At 44.3% G+C, this 21,042-nt stretch overlaps 1 protein-coding gene across 2 annotated transcripts in view; it reads left to right on the forward strand.

Annotated features, from left to right (window-relative positions):
* LOC147014933 (neurobeachin-like) overlaps nt 1-21,042 on the forward strand; it is a 247,027-nt gene extending 225,985 nt beyond the window's left edge. For both annotated transcript variants that reach the window (XM_085853430.1, XM_085853431.1), the window contains exon 11: nt 20,780-21,042. In XM_085853430.1, coding sequence (XP_085709556.1) covers nt 20,780-20,918 — 139 coding nt within the window. In that variant the 3' untranslated portion in view covers nt 20,919-21,042. The remainder of the gene's footprint in view (nt 1-20,779) is intronic.

Genomic DNA, 21,042 nt, shown 5'->3' on the forward strand with positions numbered 1-21,042 from the left:
CTGGTTCACAGTTCGAGACCCATGGGAACCAACACATGTCTCATAGCCACCCCTATCAGTTCCAGTTGATGCATTGAAATCCCCCAAGAATGGAAGAGTATCTCACCTGCGGCACTGATCAACCACAGATGCGAGCGTGGCATGGAATGCGTCCTTCATGATGAGATCACTCGCCTCATTCGGAGCATGTACAGAGACCAGGAAAATGACACCCAAGGAATGACGAATCCTTTGTCTCATAATTTGCTCATTGACCGGTGTTACCTCAATTATCATTGGAGTCGGCTTAATGGACACAGCAACAGCAACTCCTTGGGCATGGTAACCAGCAGAGTGACCAGACCAATAGGAGGTGTAACCACCCGCCCTGATCTCACCGCAATCTGCTCTCCGAACCTCAGAGAGTGCTGCAATACTGATGTCGAAACGGCTTGAGCTCAGATGATAACAGAAACATGTGATCATCCTCTCTTTGGGATAGGACATTCCAGGCACCCACCTGAAGGGACCCAAGGAGACCACCGTCTGGTGGACGACACTTCAGCACCACCCCGACACACACTATCGCAATCTGACCCGGGAAGGATACCCCGTGGTTTTCCTCCTTTCATCGAAGAGCACGGGTCCCAAAGGCTTTGCCCCAATCCCATCACCCAGTTGGCTGTCCTGTGGAGGGCAGTTGCACAGGAGGTACTCCCACGGAGTGGGTTTTCAGATTTATTTTAGCTTTTAGTATGTTTTGCGGAGTGAAGGGTGTTATGATGTCCGGAGTGCAAATCCTGCCACCAACCTCCTAATAAAAAAGTGACCCAACTGCAGGAGGACATCCGCAGACACAGTTTGCCATGAAAAATGGATGGCCATTGGTTCACAAGCAGCTCCTCCACCCTTTAACAGGTTTTGTTTTTAATCCTGCTGGGTGTGCATAGCCATACACCTTCCTCAACAGAAAACCTGGTGGGGGAGATTGTTTTGTCGCTGACAACCTGACCATGAAAGAGGTTAGTTCAGGTTTACATGATACCTGTAGTAAGCACAGATCTGATCTTACCCGATCGACATAACCACCGTCCGGATATGTCCATAGACAGAGACAGAGCTAGAGGGAGATGTGGGAGGAGGGTGCTGCATTTTATTTGGAGGGGGTAGAACAAGGAAGAGAAAGAGAGAGACAGACACAGACACAGACACTTACAGACAAGCCGGTAGGCGGACATGGGTAGTCAACTACCCAATAGAACCTGACGCGATGGGCCCATTTGATGGGAAATGACCTGAGGATTAAGCACAAGAAAATTCATGATTCTAGCTTCAAGGGTTAATGCTGCAGATTGTTTTTTCGTTAAAACACTCCCACATTTAGAGGTTTTTCGGCCGTTGCTAGGCAACGGAGGGGTCCATAGCAACGGTTCTTTCTCACACATAACTAGGACATACCATGAACCTACAATACCAGTTTCATGTATATCTGACTCATAGTCTCGGAGATATAACGAACTTCGTTTTTTTTATTGTTTTCGACCAGGGTTCATTCAAAGTCTATCTTCTCCGACAGTTTTCATAGGATCCGGCTGGAAATTTTTGACAATATGGCGGAATGTACTGCCCACAGTCGGTCGTGGCCCGATTTTTGATTTTCGAAAAAATAATTTTTTTATGATTTTTCAAAAAATTCAAAGTCCCATTGCTAGGCAACGGTGGTGTCCATAGCAACGTTTCTCATTTGCACACAACTAGGTCATGGTCTGAACCTACCAACCAAGTTTCATCGAAATCGCCATTGTATTAACGGAGCACTGGACCGAACAGAGACAAGCCGGTAGGCGGACATAGGGAGTCGACTACCCAATATAACCTGACGCGATGGGCCCGTTCGATGGGGAATGACCTGAGGATTAAGCACAAGAAAATTCATGATTCTAGCTTCAAGGGTTAATGCTGCAGATTGTTTTTTCGTTAAAATATCCCCACATTTAGAGGTTTTTCGGCCGTTGCTAGGCAACGGAGGGGTCCATAGCAACGGTTCTTTCTCACACATAACCAGGACATACCATGAACCTACCATACCAGTTTCATGTATATCTGACTCAGTCTCTGAGATATAACGAACTTTGTTTTTTTATTGTTTTTGATCAGGGTTCATTCAAAGTCTATCTTCTCTGACAGTTTTCATAGGATTCGGCTGGAAATTTTTGAAAATATGGCTGAATGTACTGCCCACAGTCGCTCATGGGCCGATTTTTGATTTTCGAAAAAAGAATTTTTTTTATGATTTTTCAAAAATTTAAAATCCCGTTGCTAGGCAATGGTGGTGTCCATAGCAATGGTTCTCATTTGCACACAACTAGGTCATGGTATGAACCTACCAACCAAGTTACATCGAAATCGCCATTGTATTAATTTTATTTATTTTTGAGATTTTTTTTTCCGACTCGATCGACTACCCAACATTGAGAGACACACATTAGAGGGGTGATAGATATAGAGGGGTGAGAGATATAGAGATATAGAGGGGTGAGAGATAGAGATATAGAGGGATGAGGGATAGAGGGGTGAGAGATAGAGATATAGAGGGGTGAGAGATAGAGATATAGAGGGGAGAGAGACAGAGATACAGAGGGGTGAGAGATAGAGATAGAGATAGAGATATAGAGGGGTGAGAGATAGAGATATAGAGGGGTGAGAGATAGAGATATAGAGGGGTGAGAGATAGAGATATAGAGGGGTGAGAGATAGAGATATAGAGGGGTGAGAGATAGAGATATAGAGGGGTGAGAGATAGAGATATAGAGGGGTGAGAGATAGAGATAGAGATATAGAGGGGTGAGATAGAGATAGAGATATAGAGGGGTGAGATAGAGATAGAGATATAGAGGGGTGAGATAGAGATAGAGATATAGAGGGTGAGATAGAGATAGAGATATAGAGGGGTGAGAGAGAGATAGCGATATAGAGGGGGGAGATAGAGATAGAGATATAGAGGGGTGAGATAGAGATAGAGATATAGAGGGGTGAGATAGAGATAGAGATATAGAGGGGTGAGATAGAGATAGAGATATAGAGGGGTGAGATAGAGATAGAGATATAGAGGGGTGAGATAGAGATAGAGATATAGAGGGATGAGATAGAGATAGAGGGGGGAGAGATAGAGAGAGAGATAGGGGGGTGAGGGATAGAGAGAGAAAGAGAGAGGGGGGGAGAGAGGGAGGGGAGAGAGAGAGGGAGGGGAGAGAGAGGGAGGGGAGAGAGAGAGAGGGGAGAGAGAGAGAGAGAGAGAGAGGGGAGAGAGAGAGAGGGAGAGAGAGAGAGGGAGGGGAGAGAGAGAGGGAGGGGAGAGAGAGAGGGAGGGAGAGAGAGAGAGGGAGAGAGAGAGGGAGGGGAGAGAGAGAGAGGGAGAGAGAGAGAGGAGAGAGAGAGAGAGGGAGGGGAGAGAGAGAGGGAGGGGAGAGAGAGAGAGGGGAGAGAGAGAGGGAGGGGAGAGAGAGAGGGAGGGAGAGAGAGAGGGAGGGGAGAGAGAGAGGGAGGGGAGAGAGAGAGGGAGGGGAGAGAGAGAGGAGGGAGAGAGAGAGAGGGGAGGGGAGAGAGAGAGGGAGGGGAGGGGAGAGAGAGAGAGAGGGAGGGAGGGGAGAGAGAGAGAGAGGGGAGGGAGGGGAGAGAGAGAGGGAGGGGAGAGAGAGAGAGGGAGGGGAGGGGAGAGAGAGAGAGAGGGAGGGGAGAGAGAGAGAGGAGGGGAGGGAGAGAGAGAGAGGGGAGGGGAGGGAGAGAGAGAGAGGGAGGGAGGGAGAGAGAGAGAGGAGGGAGAGAGAGAGAGGGAGGGGAGAGAGAGAAGGGAGGGGAGAGAGAGAGGGGAGGGGAGAGAGAGAGGGGAGGGGAGAGAGAGAGGAGGGAGAGAGAGAGGGGAGGGGAGAGAGAGAGGGGAGGGGAGAGAGGGAGAGGAGAGAGAGGAGAGAGAGAGAGAGAGAGAGAGAGAGGAGAGAGAGGAGAGAGAGGAGAGAGAGGAGAGAGAGAGAGAGAGAGAGAGAGAGGGGGAGAGAGAGAGGGGGAGAGAGAGAGGGGGGGGAAGAGAGAGAGGAAGAGAGGAAGAGAGGAAGAGAGGATTTGGCAGGGAGAATACGTTTTGTTTTATGAACACACACACACACACACACACACACACACACACACACACACACACACACACACACACACACACACACACACACACACACACACACACACACACACACACACACACACGGCCGATATTGGCAATTTTTCGGGAATCGGCAGATTGTTGTCAGTGTGATTCCCGACTATACAGTACGTACTGTATACAAAACAGAAACCTTGAGTGGCTTTCACCGAAAAACAACGTTGCATTTATAGAAACTTTCATCTTTCAGGGATATATTTCACAGAGATGTTCACAAGCATTATTCTTTATAAACAGCTGCATGTGATGGGTGGAAGTTTTTTTTGGCTTAGTCATTTGGAAAACACACTAATATGGCAAACGGCTCAGAACTCAGCTGTTATGTCACAACTTACTCAGAATGACGGAGCATGAACCACTCACTCAGGGTGATGGAGCACGAACCACTCGCTCAGGTCGACGGAGCCTGAACCACTCGCTCAGGGTGACGGAGCACAAACCACTCACTCTGGGTGATGGAGCATGAAACACTCGCTCAGGGTGACGGAGCACGAACCACTCGCTCTGAATGATGCGGCAGGCAAAAGCGTCTGCAGTGAGTGAATGATTCGCTCAGAAGGATGTTGCACGGTTCCATTGTCGAATGTAAGGTAATCAGCAAGTGGCTCAAGCACTCATACAAGCACTCTAATTAAATGGTTGAAGAGGAACGGTTGGCCAGGCTGTCGCTGAATATCATGTAGAATCCTTTTAACTGTAAAGTCGGTCTTCACCACGCACGCAGCAGTTAATGAAATTAAATGAATTCGTTCAAATATTGACTTTATCTACAAAACAGTTGCTGCTTAATGCAGAACAACCCTGGAGACATCGTAAAGTTCAATTGCCTATGACATAAGCTTTGCAGATCATCTGCCATCTTGCCTGCTCATCTGTGGACGTGTCACTTGGCACATTGGTTTGTGGTCCGCACAAATGTCATGACCTTTTTTTAAAACGTCCGTTTTTCACCAGATTTGCTTTGATTCCCTGCAGACCACCTCACAAAACCTCCGAAAATATAGACACAGATGTGGCAGATGCTATAGATAGGCAGTTCCCCTGGGGGAGAGGGCGTGAGGTCTCACCGTGAATGCATGAAATAATATAGCTCAATGAAGCTGGTTAATTTTGGCACATTCCTAAATTTTTTGTGTACTTAATTTTATTCTCCAAACAGAAGAAAAAGATAAGTTTAATGCTTTGGAAATTTCACATTTTCTTGTATATGAATGGAGAAGGAGGGTACATAGTCTTGCTTGCTTAAAGTGAATAGGTATATCGGCTTATTTTTAAGACTCATAATTTCTTTAAATTATCATATTTCACTCCAGATTTCGACACTTATTTAGTCCGGACGATATCCGATCCTAAAAAACTGAAATAATATTTCGATGATATACTTTAATTAGTCAGGAAGAGTAGATCGTGGAGAATCATCTCATATAATGCATGAAATTCCCCAAGCTCCTAATTTGAAAACTACGGTACTTACAAAAGCAATGTATACAGCGATTCATAGCTATGATGAACAGGCATTCGATAATATGAGTGAGGAAAGTGAAAAAAAACAAACTTTATCACTAAGAAATCATTGTGGCCTATTCCAACTCGAAGCATGGTTGAGCAGGCCAAAAAACATGGTGGCTTCAGAACCCAGCGAGGTTACCCAGGAAATGCCTAAAGACCCCAGAGAGCAAGGTGGCCAAGGATCACCTGTTGAAGGATATAATTAAATATGGCTGTTAATTAGCTTCAGAAGGGGTGTTTTAATTAACCCCAACACCCAATTTTCACTCTTGCACTTCCTTTGTGTTTTCTTAGTGTGCCTGCAAAATTTTAGGCTGCTCGGTTTTACGGTTTTGGAGTTATGTAAGAGACCCACTGACACACACACACACACACACACACACACACACACACACACACACACACACACACACACACACACACACACACACACACACACACACACACACACACACACACACACACACACACACACACACACACACACACTGACATTTATTAGTATAGATTTTGAAGCTGGGTTATTTTTGAATTATTTTTTTGAATGAGATCAAGATAAAAGTCGATACAACATTATATATTTCGATCATATATTGAGATCAAGATAAAATTTGAGACAAGATGATATACTTAGATCATATATTGAGATCAAGATAAAAGTTTAAAAAAGATCATATATTTAGATTAAATATTGCGATCAAATTAAAAGTGCGCACAAAGTTACATATTTATTTGACAAATTAGTCCAGCAGCGTAGTCTGATATTTCAGATCAATTGTTCAAATTTGCATAAAAGCACCAAAATTGGTACACATGTAGAATAATGTATTCTACATGTGTACCAATTTTGGTGCTTTTATGCAAATTTGAACAATTGGTTTGCTATGCTACAGTACTATATTGAGATCAAGTGAAAGTCAAAACAAGATTTTATATTTAGATCATACATTGAGATCAAGATAAAAGTCTGTGCAAGATTTAATATTTAGATCATACATTGAGATCAAGATAAAAGTTGATTCAAGATTATACATTTAGATCATATATTAAGATCAAAATAATAATCTACACAATATGATACATTTCGATAATATATTGAGATCAAGATAATAGTCTGTACAAGATTATATATTTAGATCATAATTTGAGATGAAGATAAAAGGTTACACAACATTATATATTTTTATCATATATTGAGATTAAGATTAAAGTCGACACTCTATTAGATTGTTATGGTTGTGGAAATTCGCATTCCACCATAAAGGGTCCGCAGGTGAGATATATCGGTAAGTTCATGTGTAGTTAGCCCAAACCGTTGGAAAGAGGGAATATATTTGATCCATTCGGGCTGCGACGCTTCAGTTAACCGTTTTTCTTTGGCTATTGTTAATTTGGTGTAAGAACAACAAAGAACATCGCCACAACCAACATCTCATGATCACGCCATTCACTGCACGACACCACCTTCCACAACTACGCCACCACATCTTCGCCACTCGCCATTCAACGAGCACCGTGCGGGCGCGTGCAATAACAAAAACCAACAACGCTTGTGTGGTTTTCCCGCCTAATTTCCCCGCTTGATGCTTCCACCTGAATCCCCCCACCACGCTTGGTGTGAAGGGGAGGGTGCGGTGGCTTGCTCCCGATTGGTGGATGCGTGGCGTGAGGCGGTCGGAGTGAGGGCACGCCCCCTTTCGAGAGGCTTCTCGAAACGCCTCGAGGGGAGGTGGAGCCGAGAACGGGGCGGAGCGACGGGCGGAGCCCCACTCCATAAAGGACGGACACGGGCGGGGTGCGCCCTCTTCCTCTTCGCTCGTTTGCTCTTGGAGTCTTTGTCGCCTGGGTCTTCGTTGCTGAGTCTTTTGTCGTCTTGGCCCTCGTCTTCGTCTTTGTCTTCCTGTCGTCTTGGTCCTGCACTCGCGGCTTGGCGAGCGGCCTGTCCAGGGAGGCACAGACGTGAGACGCGGCAGCGCCGGTTGTGTGGTGGACCTGCGCGTCTGAAGGAGGAGTGCCAGAGAGGGTTCGCCGGCTGTGAGAGAGGTCGGGGCCAAGCGCGACCACGCTAACGGTCGTGGGAGGAGGACTCGACGGCCACCAAAGGAAGTCCATACTTTCTTTTCGGGTTTTTGTATGGATGCTGTGGCACCATGTCCTGTAAGTAGAACTGTTTAAGTGTTGTAATAGTCATATTCGGTTGTAGATCTGCATTGTGTGCTTGCTTTTATTGTGTTTTCTTGCTTGACTGTGAATACGTGCTTATCTGTGTGTGTGAAATATATGTGCATTGTGTGAACTGTTTTCCCGTTTCGCTTCGTCTTTTCCTTTTATTGAATCTTCATCTTGCATCACGTAAGGGATTCGTAGTGGGTTTCAACATCCTGGTAATTAATCGGAAACGTCATGGCCGACGATAACTCCGCTCGGTTATCCCTGTAATACGGAACGAACCGCTTAAGCGGTTCATGTCCGGAGTCGGCCTGTGGCGTGGTACCATCCCTCGGCAGATTACCCGTGCGAGTACCATAGGTATATCGACTTTCGGCGATTTACCCTATCTCGTGCGGGTGGACTGTGGACTGGGTGGGGGTGGGGTTAAACCCCCACCTGTGACTGGTTTCTGGCGGTAGTCCCAGGAGGGTCACGACTGAATTTTCCGTCCGGTGGGCGACGCGGTCACGATTCGAGTTACGTGGCCGATCGCACGCCGGCGGGCGCGAATTCGCAACAATATATTAAGATCATATCTTGAGATCAAGATAAAAGTTTATACAAGGTTATATATTTAGATTTAGATCATCGATTGAGATCAAGATAAAAGTTTATACAAGGTTATTTATTTAGATCAAGATAAAAGCTGATCCAGGATTCTATATTTCGATCATCTATTGAGATCAAGATGAAAGTCTACACAAGGTTTTATATTTACATCAAGATAAAAGCTGTTAAAAGATTATACATTCAGATCAAATATTGAGATCAAGATAAAAGTCTGCACAAGATTATATATTTTGATCATATATTGAGATCAATATGAAAGTCGCCACAAGATTATGTATTTAGATAAAAATAAAAGCTGATACAAGATTATATATTTAGATTATATATTGAGATCAAGATAAAAGCTGATGCAAGATAATATATTGAGATCAAGATGAAAGCTGATGGAAGATTATATATTTAGATCAAGATAAAAGCTGATACAAGATTTTATGTTCTTCTTCTTCTTTTGGCTGCTCCCTTTTAGGGGTCGCCACAGCAAATCATCCGCATGATCCGCATAGTGATTTGGCACATGTTTAACGCCGGATGCCCTTCCTGACGCAACCCTGGTCGCCTTGATACAAGATTTTATGTCAGGTCAGGTCAGATATGGGAGCATGTGCCAGAACAGCGCGTCGCTGCGTCCACTTTCCGCCGGTACTCCAGGGGCCTCCGTCTGGCCATCCCCCAGGCAGATGCCAGGCCCATCCCCATCTCCTTGAGATGATGGTCAACCTGCTGCAACCATGAGGCACGTGGTCGGCCCACTGGCCTCCTCCGCTCATGAGACTCCCTCGCTGAGAGAATCTGGTGAGCAGGATCAGCGTCAGGAAAACGAGCCACATGTCCATACAGCCGCAGCTGACGCTCACGGACTATGCAGGTAACAAATCTCATCCGAGTCTCTCTCAGCAACCGCTCGTTGGACACAAAATCCGACCAGCGATAGCCAAGGATTCTCCGAAGAGACCTGGTACCAAAGGAATTAAGTCTCTGTCTCAGATCCTTGGTCAAAGTCCAAGTCTCGCACCCATAGAGCAAGAATGGAAGTACCAAGGACCTGAAGACTCGGACTTTCGTCCTCCCGCACAGGTACCGGCAGCGCCACACCCCATGATCCAGTGAATCCATGACTCCCCAGGCCCGACCCAGACGTCTATTGACCTCCGGCTCACAACCTGCGGAGACATGAATATCACTGCCAAGGTAAGTGAATCTATCCACGACCTCAACATCCTCACCACAAACAGACACAGACAGGACAGCAGCATCCAAGATGTCACCGAAAGCCTGGATCTTAGTTTTGACCCAAGAAATCCGTAATCCCAACGGCTCCGACTCCTCATTCAGCACGTCGAGGGCCCCCAAAAGGATATCTAAGGTCTCCGCAAAGATGACTGCATCATCTGCAAAATCAAGTTCCGAGATCTTGACATTGCCAAACGATGCACCGCAACTTGTTCTCTCCGACATCCTCCCAAAAATCCAGTCCATACAAGTGCTGAAAAGTGTGGGGGCAAGTACACATCCCTGACGAACTCCAGTAACAACTGGAAATAAGTCAGAGATGGTACCACCACACTTCACAGCACTCTCAGTACCAGAGTAGAGTTCAGACATCAGATCGATCAGTTTCGGTGGCACCCCACGAAGACCAAGAATCCTCCAGAGGACATCCCGATTCACTGAATGGAACGCTTTACAGAGATCAACATAGGCTGCAAGCAGCCCCTGCCGAAACTCTCGTCTGCGTTCGGTGAGGACACGAAGTGCAAGGATACGGTCAATCATTGACCTCTTTGGTGTAAAGCCTGACTGCTCTGGACGCTGGTGCTCAAGCAGATGGTGGCGAACCCTATCAAGAATTATCCGAGCAAAGACCTTGCCCGGCACTGAGAGCAGCGTCACCCCTCGGTAGTTGTTGCAGTCTTGGCGATCACCCTTCCCTTTCCAGAGAGGGACAACAAGGCCCCTCTTCCAGTCATTGGGATGATGCCTGTGTTCCAGGCAGAGCACAAAACTGCATGCAACGACACGAGTGCAGCATTTCCACCAGCCTTGAGAAGTTCAGCATGGATGCCACAGATCCCTGGAGCTTTGCCCCGTTTCAACTGGTTCACCGCAGCCCGTGTTTCCACAAGCGATGGTGGACCACAGTTGATTCGAGGGTCAGCAACAGGGATTGCAACACCCTTGACGTCCAACTCGACAGCTGGGGGATCAGCCTGGTACAACCGCTCAAAGTAACCGGCCCAGCGGGCCTTCACTTCAGACTCCTCTGTCAAGAGCCTACCACTCTCTGCTCGAACTGCAGTGCTCCGAGGGATGGGCTTGGATGAACGTAATGCGCGAATTCCCCTGTAAGCGGGACGAGCATCACCTGTCCACAGGTGATGCTCTACCCCCTCACAGATTCCTCGCACATAGGCCTCCTTGTCCACCCTCAGTGCACGTACAGTTTTACGCCTCAGCTCCCTGAACAGCTCAGCTCTGCCATTCAGCCTGGCCCTGCGACTCTGGTCAATGGTATCCAGTGTCCCTTGAGAGACAAAATTCTTCTTTGCCCTGCGGTGAACTCCAAGGCATCCACCGGCAACATCAAGGACGGTGGTCTTGAAGGTGCTCCACAACTCTTCAGGACCCCCAAAGCACCCAGACCCCCCAAGTGTCCACTCAGCCTGTTCGCAAACTCCTCAGCTACTCTCTCATCCCTGAGCTTGGCAACATCCAGCCTAGGCTGGGATGGTACCATTCTCCAGGATTTAAGGTGCAGCTTTAGAGTTGCTACAACAAGCCTGTGGTCAGTATTGAGGAACTGAGCACTCCGGTAGACCCTGCAGTTCTGGATCATCCTCCAACGACCATCAATGAGGACATGGTCAATCTCCTTTGCCACACCGCCAGCGTTGGAATACCAAGTCCAGCGATGAGCTTGCGGGCGCTGAAACCATGAACCAGCCACCCTAAGTCCATGACTTCTTGCAAAGTCAAGGAACTTAGTGCTATTCTGGTTCATAGTTCCTGACCCATGGGGACCAACACACACCTCATAACCATCCCTATCAGTTCCAGTCGATGCATTGAAATCCCCCAAGACTAGAAGTGTATCTCGTCTGGGGCACTGATCAACCACAGACTCGAGTGTGGCGTAGAATGTGTCCTTCACGGTGAGATCACTCGCCTCAGTCGGAGCATAAATAGAGACCAGGGAAATGACACCTAAGGAGTGGCGAATCCTTAATCTCATAATACGCTCGTTGACCGGTGTTACCTCAATTATCATTGGGGTCAGCTTATTGGACACAGCTACAGCAACTCCTTTGGTATGGTAACCATCAGAGCGACCAGACCAATAGTAGGTGTAACCACCCACCACTATCTCGCTGCAATGCCGATGTCCAAACGCTTGAGCTCAGATGATAACAGAGACAGGTGATCATCCTCTCTTAGGGATAGGACATTCCAGGCACCCACCCGAAGGGACCGCCTCAGGTTAACCCAAGGAGACCGGAGTCTGGTGGACGACACCTCAGCACCACTCCGACACACTCTCCCGCAATCTGACCCAGGGATGTTACCCCGTGGTTTCCCTCCTATCAAAGATTGGGGGTCCCGAAGGCTTTGCCCCAATCCTGTCATCCGGTGAGCTGCCCTGCGAAGGGAAGCTGCACAGGAGGTACTCCCACGGAGTGGGTTTTCAGATTTTTTTGCGTTTTTGCGTTTTGCGGAATGAAGCGTTTTACGGTGGCCGGAGTGCAAATCCCGCCACCAACCTCCTAATAAGAAGTAACCCAACTGCAGGAGGACGTCCGCAGACACAGTTGGGCACTAGATATGGATGGCCGTTGGCTCACAAGGAGTTCCTCCGCCCTTTGACAGGTTTTGTTTTTAATCCTGCTGGGTGTCCATATCCAAACACCCCTCCTCACCAGAAAACCTGGTGGGGGAGACGGTTTAGTCGCTGACAACCCGACCATGGAACAGGTTAGTACAGGTTTACTTGGTACCTGTAGCAGGTCACAGATCGTACCTGACCTGACTTTATTTTATGTCTAGATTATATATTGAGATCAAGTTAAAAGTCAACACAAGATTATATATTTTGAACATATATTGAGATCAAGGTTAATGTCTACACTCCATTATTTATTAAGATCATATCTTGAGATCAAGATAAAAGTCTATACAAGGTTATATATATATATTCAGATTTAGATCATCGATTGAGATCAAGATAAAAGTTTACACACGATTACTAGTATATATGAAGATCATCGGTTGAAATCAAGATAAAAGTTTACACACGATTACTAGTGTATATGAAGATGTAAGTTTATACAAGCTTATTTATATAGATTAAGATAAAAGCTGATACAAGATTATACATTCAGATCATATATTGAGATCAAGGTAAAAGTCTGCACAAGAGTATATGTAATGTTTCGATCATATATTGAGATTAAGATAAAAGTCTGCACAAGATTATATATTTAGAACAAGATTATACATTCAGATCATATATTGAGATCAAGATAATAGTCTGCACAAGATTATATATTTAGATAATATATTGAGATCAAGATAATAGTCTGCACAAGATTATATATTTAGATAATACATTGAGATCAAGATAAAAGTTGACACGATTATATATTTAGATAATATATTGAGATCAAGATGAAAGTGGACACAAGATTATATATTTAGATAATATATTGAGATCAAAATATAAGTTGACACAAGATTATATATTTAGATAATATATTGAGATCAAGATAAAAGCTGATACAAGATTACAGATTTCGATCATATATCGACATCAAGATAAAAGTCGACACAACATTATATATTTCGATCATATATTATTCAGACATTCAATTTTTTATAAAATACTTTTGCACCCCACTGTATATATTTTATATATATTTGTTATTTTAAATGTATTTCATTGATATATTTCATTATTTTTCAGAAGAAAAAATATAATTTTATTGGAGATGTTTTTCTCATTATTTATAGATATCTTTATGTTTAAAATAAAAATGTGGAACTCTTGCGCTGCTGGGTTTTAGTAGAAGGTGCTTGTACTATAGTACATATATAATTTAGATTTACAAATAAAGTAAGATTTACATAAATATCCGGGCATCTCACAATACCACTGACTTAAGTAGTACTTTATACTGTGTGTGTGTGTGTGTGTGTGTGTGTGTGTGTGTGTGTGTGTGTGTGTGTGTGTGTGTGTGTGTGTGTACTTGTGTACTTGTGTACACATGTTTGTGCATGCATGCATACATTTGAAAGCATTTTAATCAACGTGTGCTTTATCGTAAACATTCCTTCAGATGTCCTCAGTTTGTCTGCCTGTTCAAACAAATACGATTTGTCTGGGAATTCGGCTGCTTTTGCAATGAAGGACATCAGAGAACTTTCACTGTAAAAATCAAATGGAGAAGATTCCTTGAAGAGCAAAGAAGTTATTTGGTCCAATGATATCTTAAGGATGGATAGACCCCAAATGAAATGAAATTTTGTGCTGGGGAATTGCTGTGGAAATTGTTTATTTTGTCCATAAGCAATTTGAGTGGGGTTGGGGGGTGGGGGTGAAATTTTATACCTTTGCTTTAAATTAGCTACATTGTGCATGCAAAAGGTAGTACATACCACCTGAAAAAGCCTTACATTACAATGGCAACGAAATGGAAAATATATTTCCTTACTAGTTAAATTTTTGAGATGAGGAACAATAACAATCTCTGACATGACAGGGGGACCTTAGAATAATAACAATCTCTGACAAGTTTGAAGACGACGATGGTCCACGAGCGGTATTTGACGATGTAGATCTTTCAGAAGTCAAGGATGAGACAATGTGATAATGTTTGACCAAGTTATAAAAATGATCAACATGATGTGGTACGAGTGACAGGTTATTTGCTGCAAAATGTCAAAAACCCGGTTTCGTTCAACAACTTTCAAAATTTGACCTTTGCATAACCTTTAAAGGTCACAAAACAATGTTGTGGACATTAAAATAAGGAAACAGGATATGTGCTATAGCTTATTGGAGTTAGTTCGTCGAAGAAGGTCGAAAACCCGGCTCGATTCCCACAACTTTGAAAATTTGACCTTTGTGACTTTTAAAGGTCAAAGGTCAAGGATTATGACCTTTGGTGCAAAACTTCCTCTGGAACATTCCAGGAACAATATAACGTCATATAGGCTATATGGCATTTCGCACTCATCGGATTATCCATACTTTGATGAAATCAGCGTAAAAACAAACTTGAAGGGGGCGCCACGGGCAAGGTGTTCGAGATGGAGCAAAATGCTTTCAAGACTTTAGGTGGGGAATGACCTCAAGATTATGCATAAAAAATATTGTCATCCGAGCTCTCAAAGTTTGGGCGGTCGTATGATTTTTATGTCAAAATTCGAAATTTTCTAAGTTTGTGACCTTGTAACCTTGACCTTGACCTTGGGATGAAAATGAAAAATCGAGCTCCGTGGGGCTATGTAGGTGCCATTGGGCTAACCAAATACCGAAACCACTGCCAGATTCGAAAAACCCCTCAGAGAAGATGGATTTTTTATGTCAAAATCGCAATTTTCTAAGTTCGTGACCTTGTGACCTTGACCTTGGGACGAAAATGAAAAATCGAGGTCCGTGGGGCTATGCAGGTGCCATTGGGCTAACCAACTACTGAAACCCCTGCCAGATTCGACAAACCCCCGAGGAGAAGATGCAAATTGAAATCGGCTACCCCCTAAAAACACAATTTGCAATTTTCTAAGTTCGTGACCTTGTGGCCTTGACCTTGGGATGAAAATGAAAAATCGAGCTCTGTGGGGCTATGCAGGTGCCATTGGGCTAACCAAATACTGAAACCCCTGCCAGATTCGACAAACCCCTCGGAGAAGAAATTTTTTTACGTCAAAATTCGCAATTTTCTTAGTTTGTGACCTTGTTACCTTGACCTTGGGATGAAAATGAAAAATCGAGCTCCGTGGGGCTATGCAGGTGCCATTGGGCTAACGAAATACCGAAACCCCTGTCATATTCGACAAACCCCCTAGGAGAAGATGCAAATTGAAATCCTAAAAACATTGAAATCCTAAAACAAATTGAAATCCTAAAAACATTGAAATCCTAAAACAAACAAAAAAACAAATTGAAATCCTAAAAACCCCCTAAAAACACATGTTTTTTGGGTGTGGCTCCACCCATAATGGGTGTACCACGCCCATTTTCAGGAAAACACAACCAGATCATGATATAAACCTCCCACCAAAATTTTGTCAGGATCGGATCAAAACCCACGGAGCTATGCTCTGGACAGACACAGACAGACAGACAGACAGACAGACAGACAGACAGACAGACAGGCAGACAGGCAGACAGGCAGACAGGCAGACAGGCAGACAGGCAGACAGACAGGCAGACAGGCAGACAGGCAGACAGGCAGACAGGCAGACAGGCAGACACACAACAATAACGAATATAGTGGTCACTTATTTTTTTCGTGAAAATATTTTTTCATGAACCAACAGGACAGGGGGGCTTGGATTAATAACAATCCCCGGTGCTGGAAAAACCATCCACTGGAATGCATTGATGTCATCCTGCATGGCAAATGCTTGAGAAAGCAAAACTTTTTAAAGGCGTGAAAGAAATGGAGCAGTTTCAAGTACATATAGATGCCTTAAGCATGATTGTATGCAAGACATTGTTAATTATACAAATGGAGTTTGTTGACTATGAACAAAGCATTGAGAGAGGGGAGATGAAATGCCAACAGATATAGAGACAGTCCTTTTATTAGTCCTGTTCTAGTTTCATCAGAGAGGATTGCAGGTTTGCTGTCCTTTTGTCTGTCCGTCTGTCTGTCTCTCCATCCATTCGTCCCATCTGGGGGTTTTCAGACTTTTTTCCCCATACCCTTTAACATATACAACTGAAACTTAGTGCATGGCTTTATTATGAGAAGTTGCAGAACAAGTTCGGGTTTCAGGACTTTCGTTAATTTTTCACAGTTATTGCTTTTTAAACTTTGAAACTATCACATACTATACATGGATCGGTGTTCAGCTGACCTGACTCCACCCCACTGCTTTACACCCATTTGCTAGACAGCTGGCCTGACTCCACCCCAATAAAATGATGCACCACCATTGCATGAAGCAGTATAGATCAGCAGCCTCAGGCCTGGGATGTAGTCCATGGCCTAGTGCAATTGGAATGATCCCAGGTATATAACCACCATGTATTTTTACATGCACATAAGCCATACACATGTTTTTTCTTCATGGATGGACATTAGGTTATTTTTAATATGAAATAGGCAAAGCCTAAAAATGAACAAACCATGATGGGTTAGTGTTTCTTCTTCTTCTATTAATTTCTGTTCCTGTATAAGTTAGAGCGTGTGTTAAACGCAAACAATTTTTTTTTTTTGATCATTCATTGGGACTAGTCGGGGCCATGTATTGTAAAGCAATTCTCCCTCTTGTTGATTTTGATTTGTCACTGATGAAAGCCACATTATTGTTGGATTGAAACCTTTACCTTCAGATGTACTGTACATCTTCATTTGGCATATATTTTAAGACAAATAAATTGGATGTGAAACACTTGTCTCCTCAACACTAAATAATTAGAAGGGCACTTGGTGGAGCGCATACCTCCGCCACGTAATGCCTGATCCACGAGAACACATCAGGCCCAATACATTTTTGAAATATCATGCTTTTAGTACAGTATAGTTTTTGGCCCTATCTCTCAATGGTGAAGAATCAATTTAAAATCAAATAATTCTCATATCCAGATCCAGATTCGGATCTTCACCAAAATATATTCAGTTCGTTCTTGTCAAACACTCAACCTGTCCACCGAGGTTCATCCACATCTGTCCACAACTTTTTTGAGATATCATGCTACATCTCTCAATGTTGAAGAATCACTTAAAAATTGCAGTCGTCGGATCGTGATCCGGATCTTCACCAAAAATCTAATCAGTTCGTCCTTGTCACACACCGAACCTGTCCAAAGAATTTCATCCGGATCCGTCCACAACTTTTTGAGATATCATGTACACAAACAAACAGACAAACATACAGAAAGGGGTGAAAACATAAACTCCTTCACGTTCGGTGGTGGAGGTAATAATACTCCTGTAAGGCCGAGGTCACATTTTCCACGGCGGCCGTGGGGTCTCCAAAATCTGCGGCCACTAGCAATTATACGGCGGCCGCAGTATTTCCACGGTCACATAATGTAGCAGTCACATATGTTTTAATTTTTTGGGGAGCCGCACGGCGTATATAGAAATCGTTGGAGACCGAAAACGTGGGAGTGCCGTACGGTCTTTGATTTGATGTCGCACGGTGACCTGAGGGCGTCGCTGCGGCGGCCATATAATTTTCAAGGCAGATGCAAGGTGCCCGCAAGGCGACCGCAGGGGGACCGCAGGGTGGCCCTAAGGCGAACGTGCAGCCAGATGGACGGTAACGAGTGGGTATATATACCAGTTCTTTTTTTACTGAAATAAAAATATACCAGTATATATAACTGAATATACTATAACTATAATATACCGTGGTGCTCCCAGAATCCGAACGCCCCATTGTTTGAACAAATTGGAATCCGAACAATTTTTTCGAGAAAACTTTGCCCTAAAAACCTAATACATTCATGTTTATTCACGTGTCTCCCCCACCTGTTCGACCCGCATCTTCGTGCTTTGTTCATTCAGTTCGTCGGTGGAAGTACTCGTGAAAGCATCTCTCGTGTGTCGATCGATACTTTAGGCCTCAGTCACATTTGCTCTATGGCGAGGATACGGCGGCCGTACGCCCTCTGAATTGACAGAAACGTGCGGCGGCTGCAGAGAAACTGAGGTGGCCTCAGGGTGGCCCTACGCCATTAGGCTATATTTTACAGGCCGTAAGGTCGACGTGGAATTATAACGCGGAGTTATAACTTTTTTCATTTCTACGTTCGCCGTAGAAATTCGACAAGCCGAAACAAAAGAACTGGTAAAAATAAATAAATAAATAAAATTCAGCCATTCGTTACCATCCGTCTGGCCGCACGTTCGGCTTGGGGTCCCCCTGCGGTCGCCTTGCGGGCACCTTGCGGTCACCTTGCATCTGCCTTGAAAATTCTATGGCCGCCGCAGCGACGCCCTAAGGTCACCGTGCGACATCAAATCAAAGACCGTACGGCACCCCCACGTTTTCGGTGTCCACAATTTATAAATACCCCATGCATCTACCCGAAAAATAAAAACATATGTGACTACTACATTATGTGACCGTGGAAATACTGCGGCCGCTTTATAATTGCTTGTGCCCGTACATTTTGTAGACCCTCCAGCTGCCGAGCCAAATGTGACTTAGGCCTTACCTCGTGTTTTCACCTTCATTTGTGATGTTTGTTTTTTTAATCATCTTGTGTTTTAATTAATAACAAAAAACGCAATCCGATCACGTGCTGTGACGAACTGTCGGGCAAGGATTGAATTTCACAGCAAAACCAGTTGTAATTTGGAATATCCATGATTACGTCAGCCCGATGCGTTTGATGAAAGTGATTCTGGTTCTGCGGGCATCATGTTTGATGAGCTGCCCTGGGAGCAGCGCTCGCAGAGTGCGCAAGCGATCAAAACCCAGGACGGAGCTCGAGCCTGTGTGGACCTTTGGATGTGGTGATTGTACCAGTTTACATACAATACACCACCACTGAAGGTCATTTACTCATCCTATTTTACCTTAAACATGCAGAATTTCAGTTTAAAGTGTCTTGAAAGTGGGTTTTCTTTGGGTCCACGAACGGATTAATTCACTCCATTATTTTTTATTGGGAAAATATTTTTTGAATCCGAACTTTTTGCAATCCGAACAGCCTCCTGGAACGAATTAAATTGGGATTCTGGGGGCGCCACTGTGTATAGGCAAACACCTATACTCCGATCTCTAGCGGTAGCGCCCGGTGGATGCATGGTCGATGCAGACTGCCACGGAGGCCGTACGTAGGTGCACGGCGGGCGTAGGGGAACCGTGCATCGACCCTGCGTTGCCCGCAGGTAGTCACACAGACCGCAAGGCCACCGTACGGCGACCATGGAAATAGTGCGGCCGCCGTAATTTTTTGGAGGTTGGGAAAATTCATTTTTCATTGAGAAGAGCTTACGGCAGCTGCACGAATAATGCAAGCCCACCGTACGCCCTACGTACGGTCGACGTGGAACACATCTACGTCATAGCTTGGCTTGTCGAATTGCTATGGCGAACGTAGAAATGAAAAAAAAGTTATAACTCCACACTATAATTCTACGGCGACCCTACGGCCTGTAAAATATAGCCAAACGGCGTAGGGCCTCTCTGAGGCCACCTCAGTTTCTCTACGGCCGCCACACGTTTCTGTCAATTCAGAGGGCGTACAGCTGCCGTATCCTAGCCGTAGAGCAAATGTGACCTTGGCCTAACTGCAATATCATTTTCGACCCAGCTGGGCCCACATCCATGCGAGTGAATAATTATCCCTTTATTTTAATATCTCTTGGGTGGAATCGCTTCGGATCGGCCATTTGTGTGAGAGAAGACAGTCTGTAAGATTGATCGGTCAGGATGGTTGGATGAGTTTGAGCCATGGTGAAAGTGCTGTTGTTCTGTCTCCTGAAAGCAGAGATTATTTTTCTTTTCTTAAAAGGAAAGAAATATTAATTGTTTTTTTCCTTTTGTGAAGTGTCAATCTTTATCCACAAATCTGCATTGATTAATATTAATATGAAGTTTTTTTTTTCTGGACGCCAGTGAAAAGGTGGTGATTTTGTTATGTAATTAAGGAAAAACAACTTCAGGCCGAACTGAGTTCGGTGGAGCCATTTCCCCAGCCTGGCCTATCCTATTTCTCTCCAGTGAAAAACAGACAAAAGTATATTTCTGGTAATGCTTTGTAAAAAAATAAATTGTTGAAATTTCTTTGAACTTTGTCACTCTTACTTGAAACTAGTCGAGCCTACAGCTTCAGCGGTTATAATTTTGTATGAAACCTTATAAAAATCAATCAACATTTACTTCTTGGAAGGTTTTCCCACTTCACTTTGTAGTATGATTGATGCAGTTTTGAATTGCATGCATTGAACTGACACTTTCACACAAACGTTATATGCTCTCAGGTGGTTTGATAATACCTGTGTTAAAATGATGACTTTGTGAGTACTGGAAAATATGGTGCTCAGTGCTTTGTTCTCATTATATGTTTCCATTAAACTATTTCTCTGACTTTATTCCTGTCCATTTGACATTCTTCAGCGGTACGCTTCTGGCCTTCCTCTTGGATCTGTTGAAGAGCTCTGTGGCAATGCAAGAGCAGATGTTGGCAAGCAAGGGATTTTTGGTCATTGGCTACCTGTTAGAAAAGGTAATCTTTTCTTTCTCATCCTCATTCTGACACATGTAATTTGTGTTTGTGCCTCCTTCAAGGAGAAATTAGAGACAATGATTCATAATACAGTTGATTCAAAAGCAATACACTTGCCATGGAAGTCAAGGTTTAATTTTTCCATCTACTTTTG

The sequence above is a fragment of the Eptatretus burgeri genome, chromosome 13, assembly GCF_056783735.1.
Source record: "Eptatretus burgeri isolate ZD-2024b chromosome 13, Ebu_testis_v1, whole genome shotgun sequence".
NCBI classification, from domain to species: Eukaryota; Metazoa; Chordata; class Myxini; order Myxiniformes; family Myxinidae; genus Eptatretus; species Eptatretus burgeri.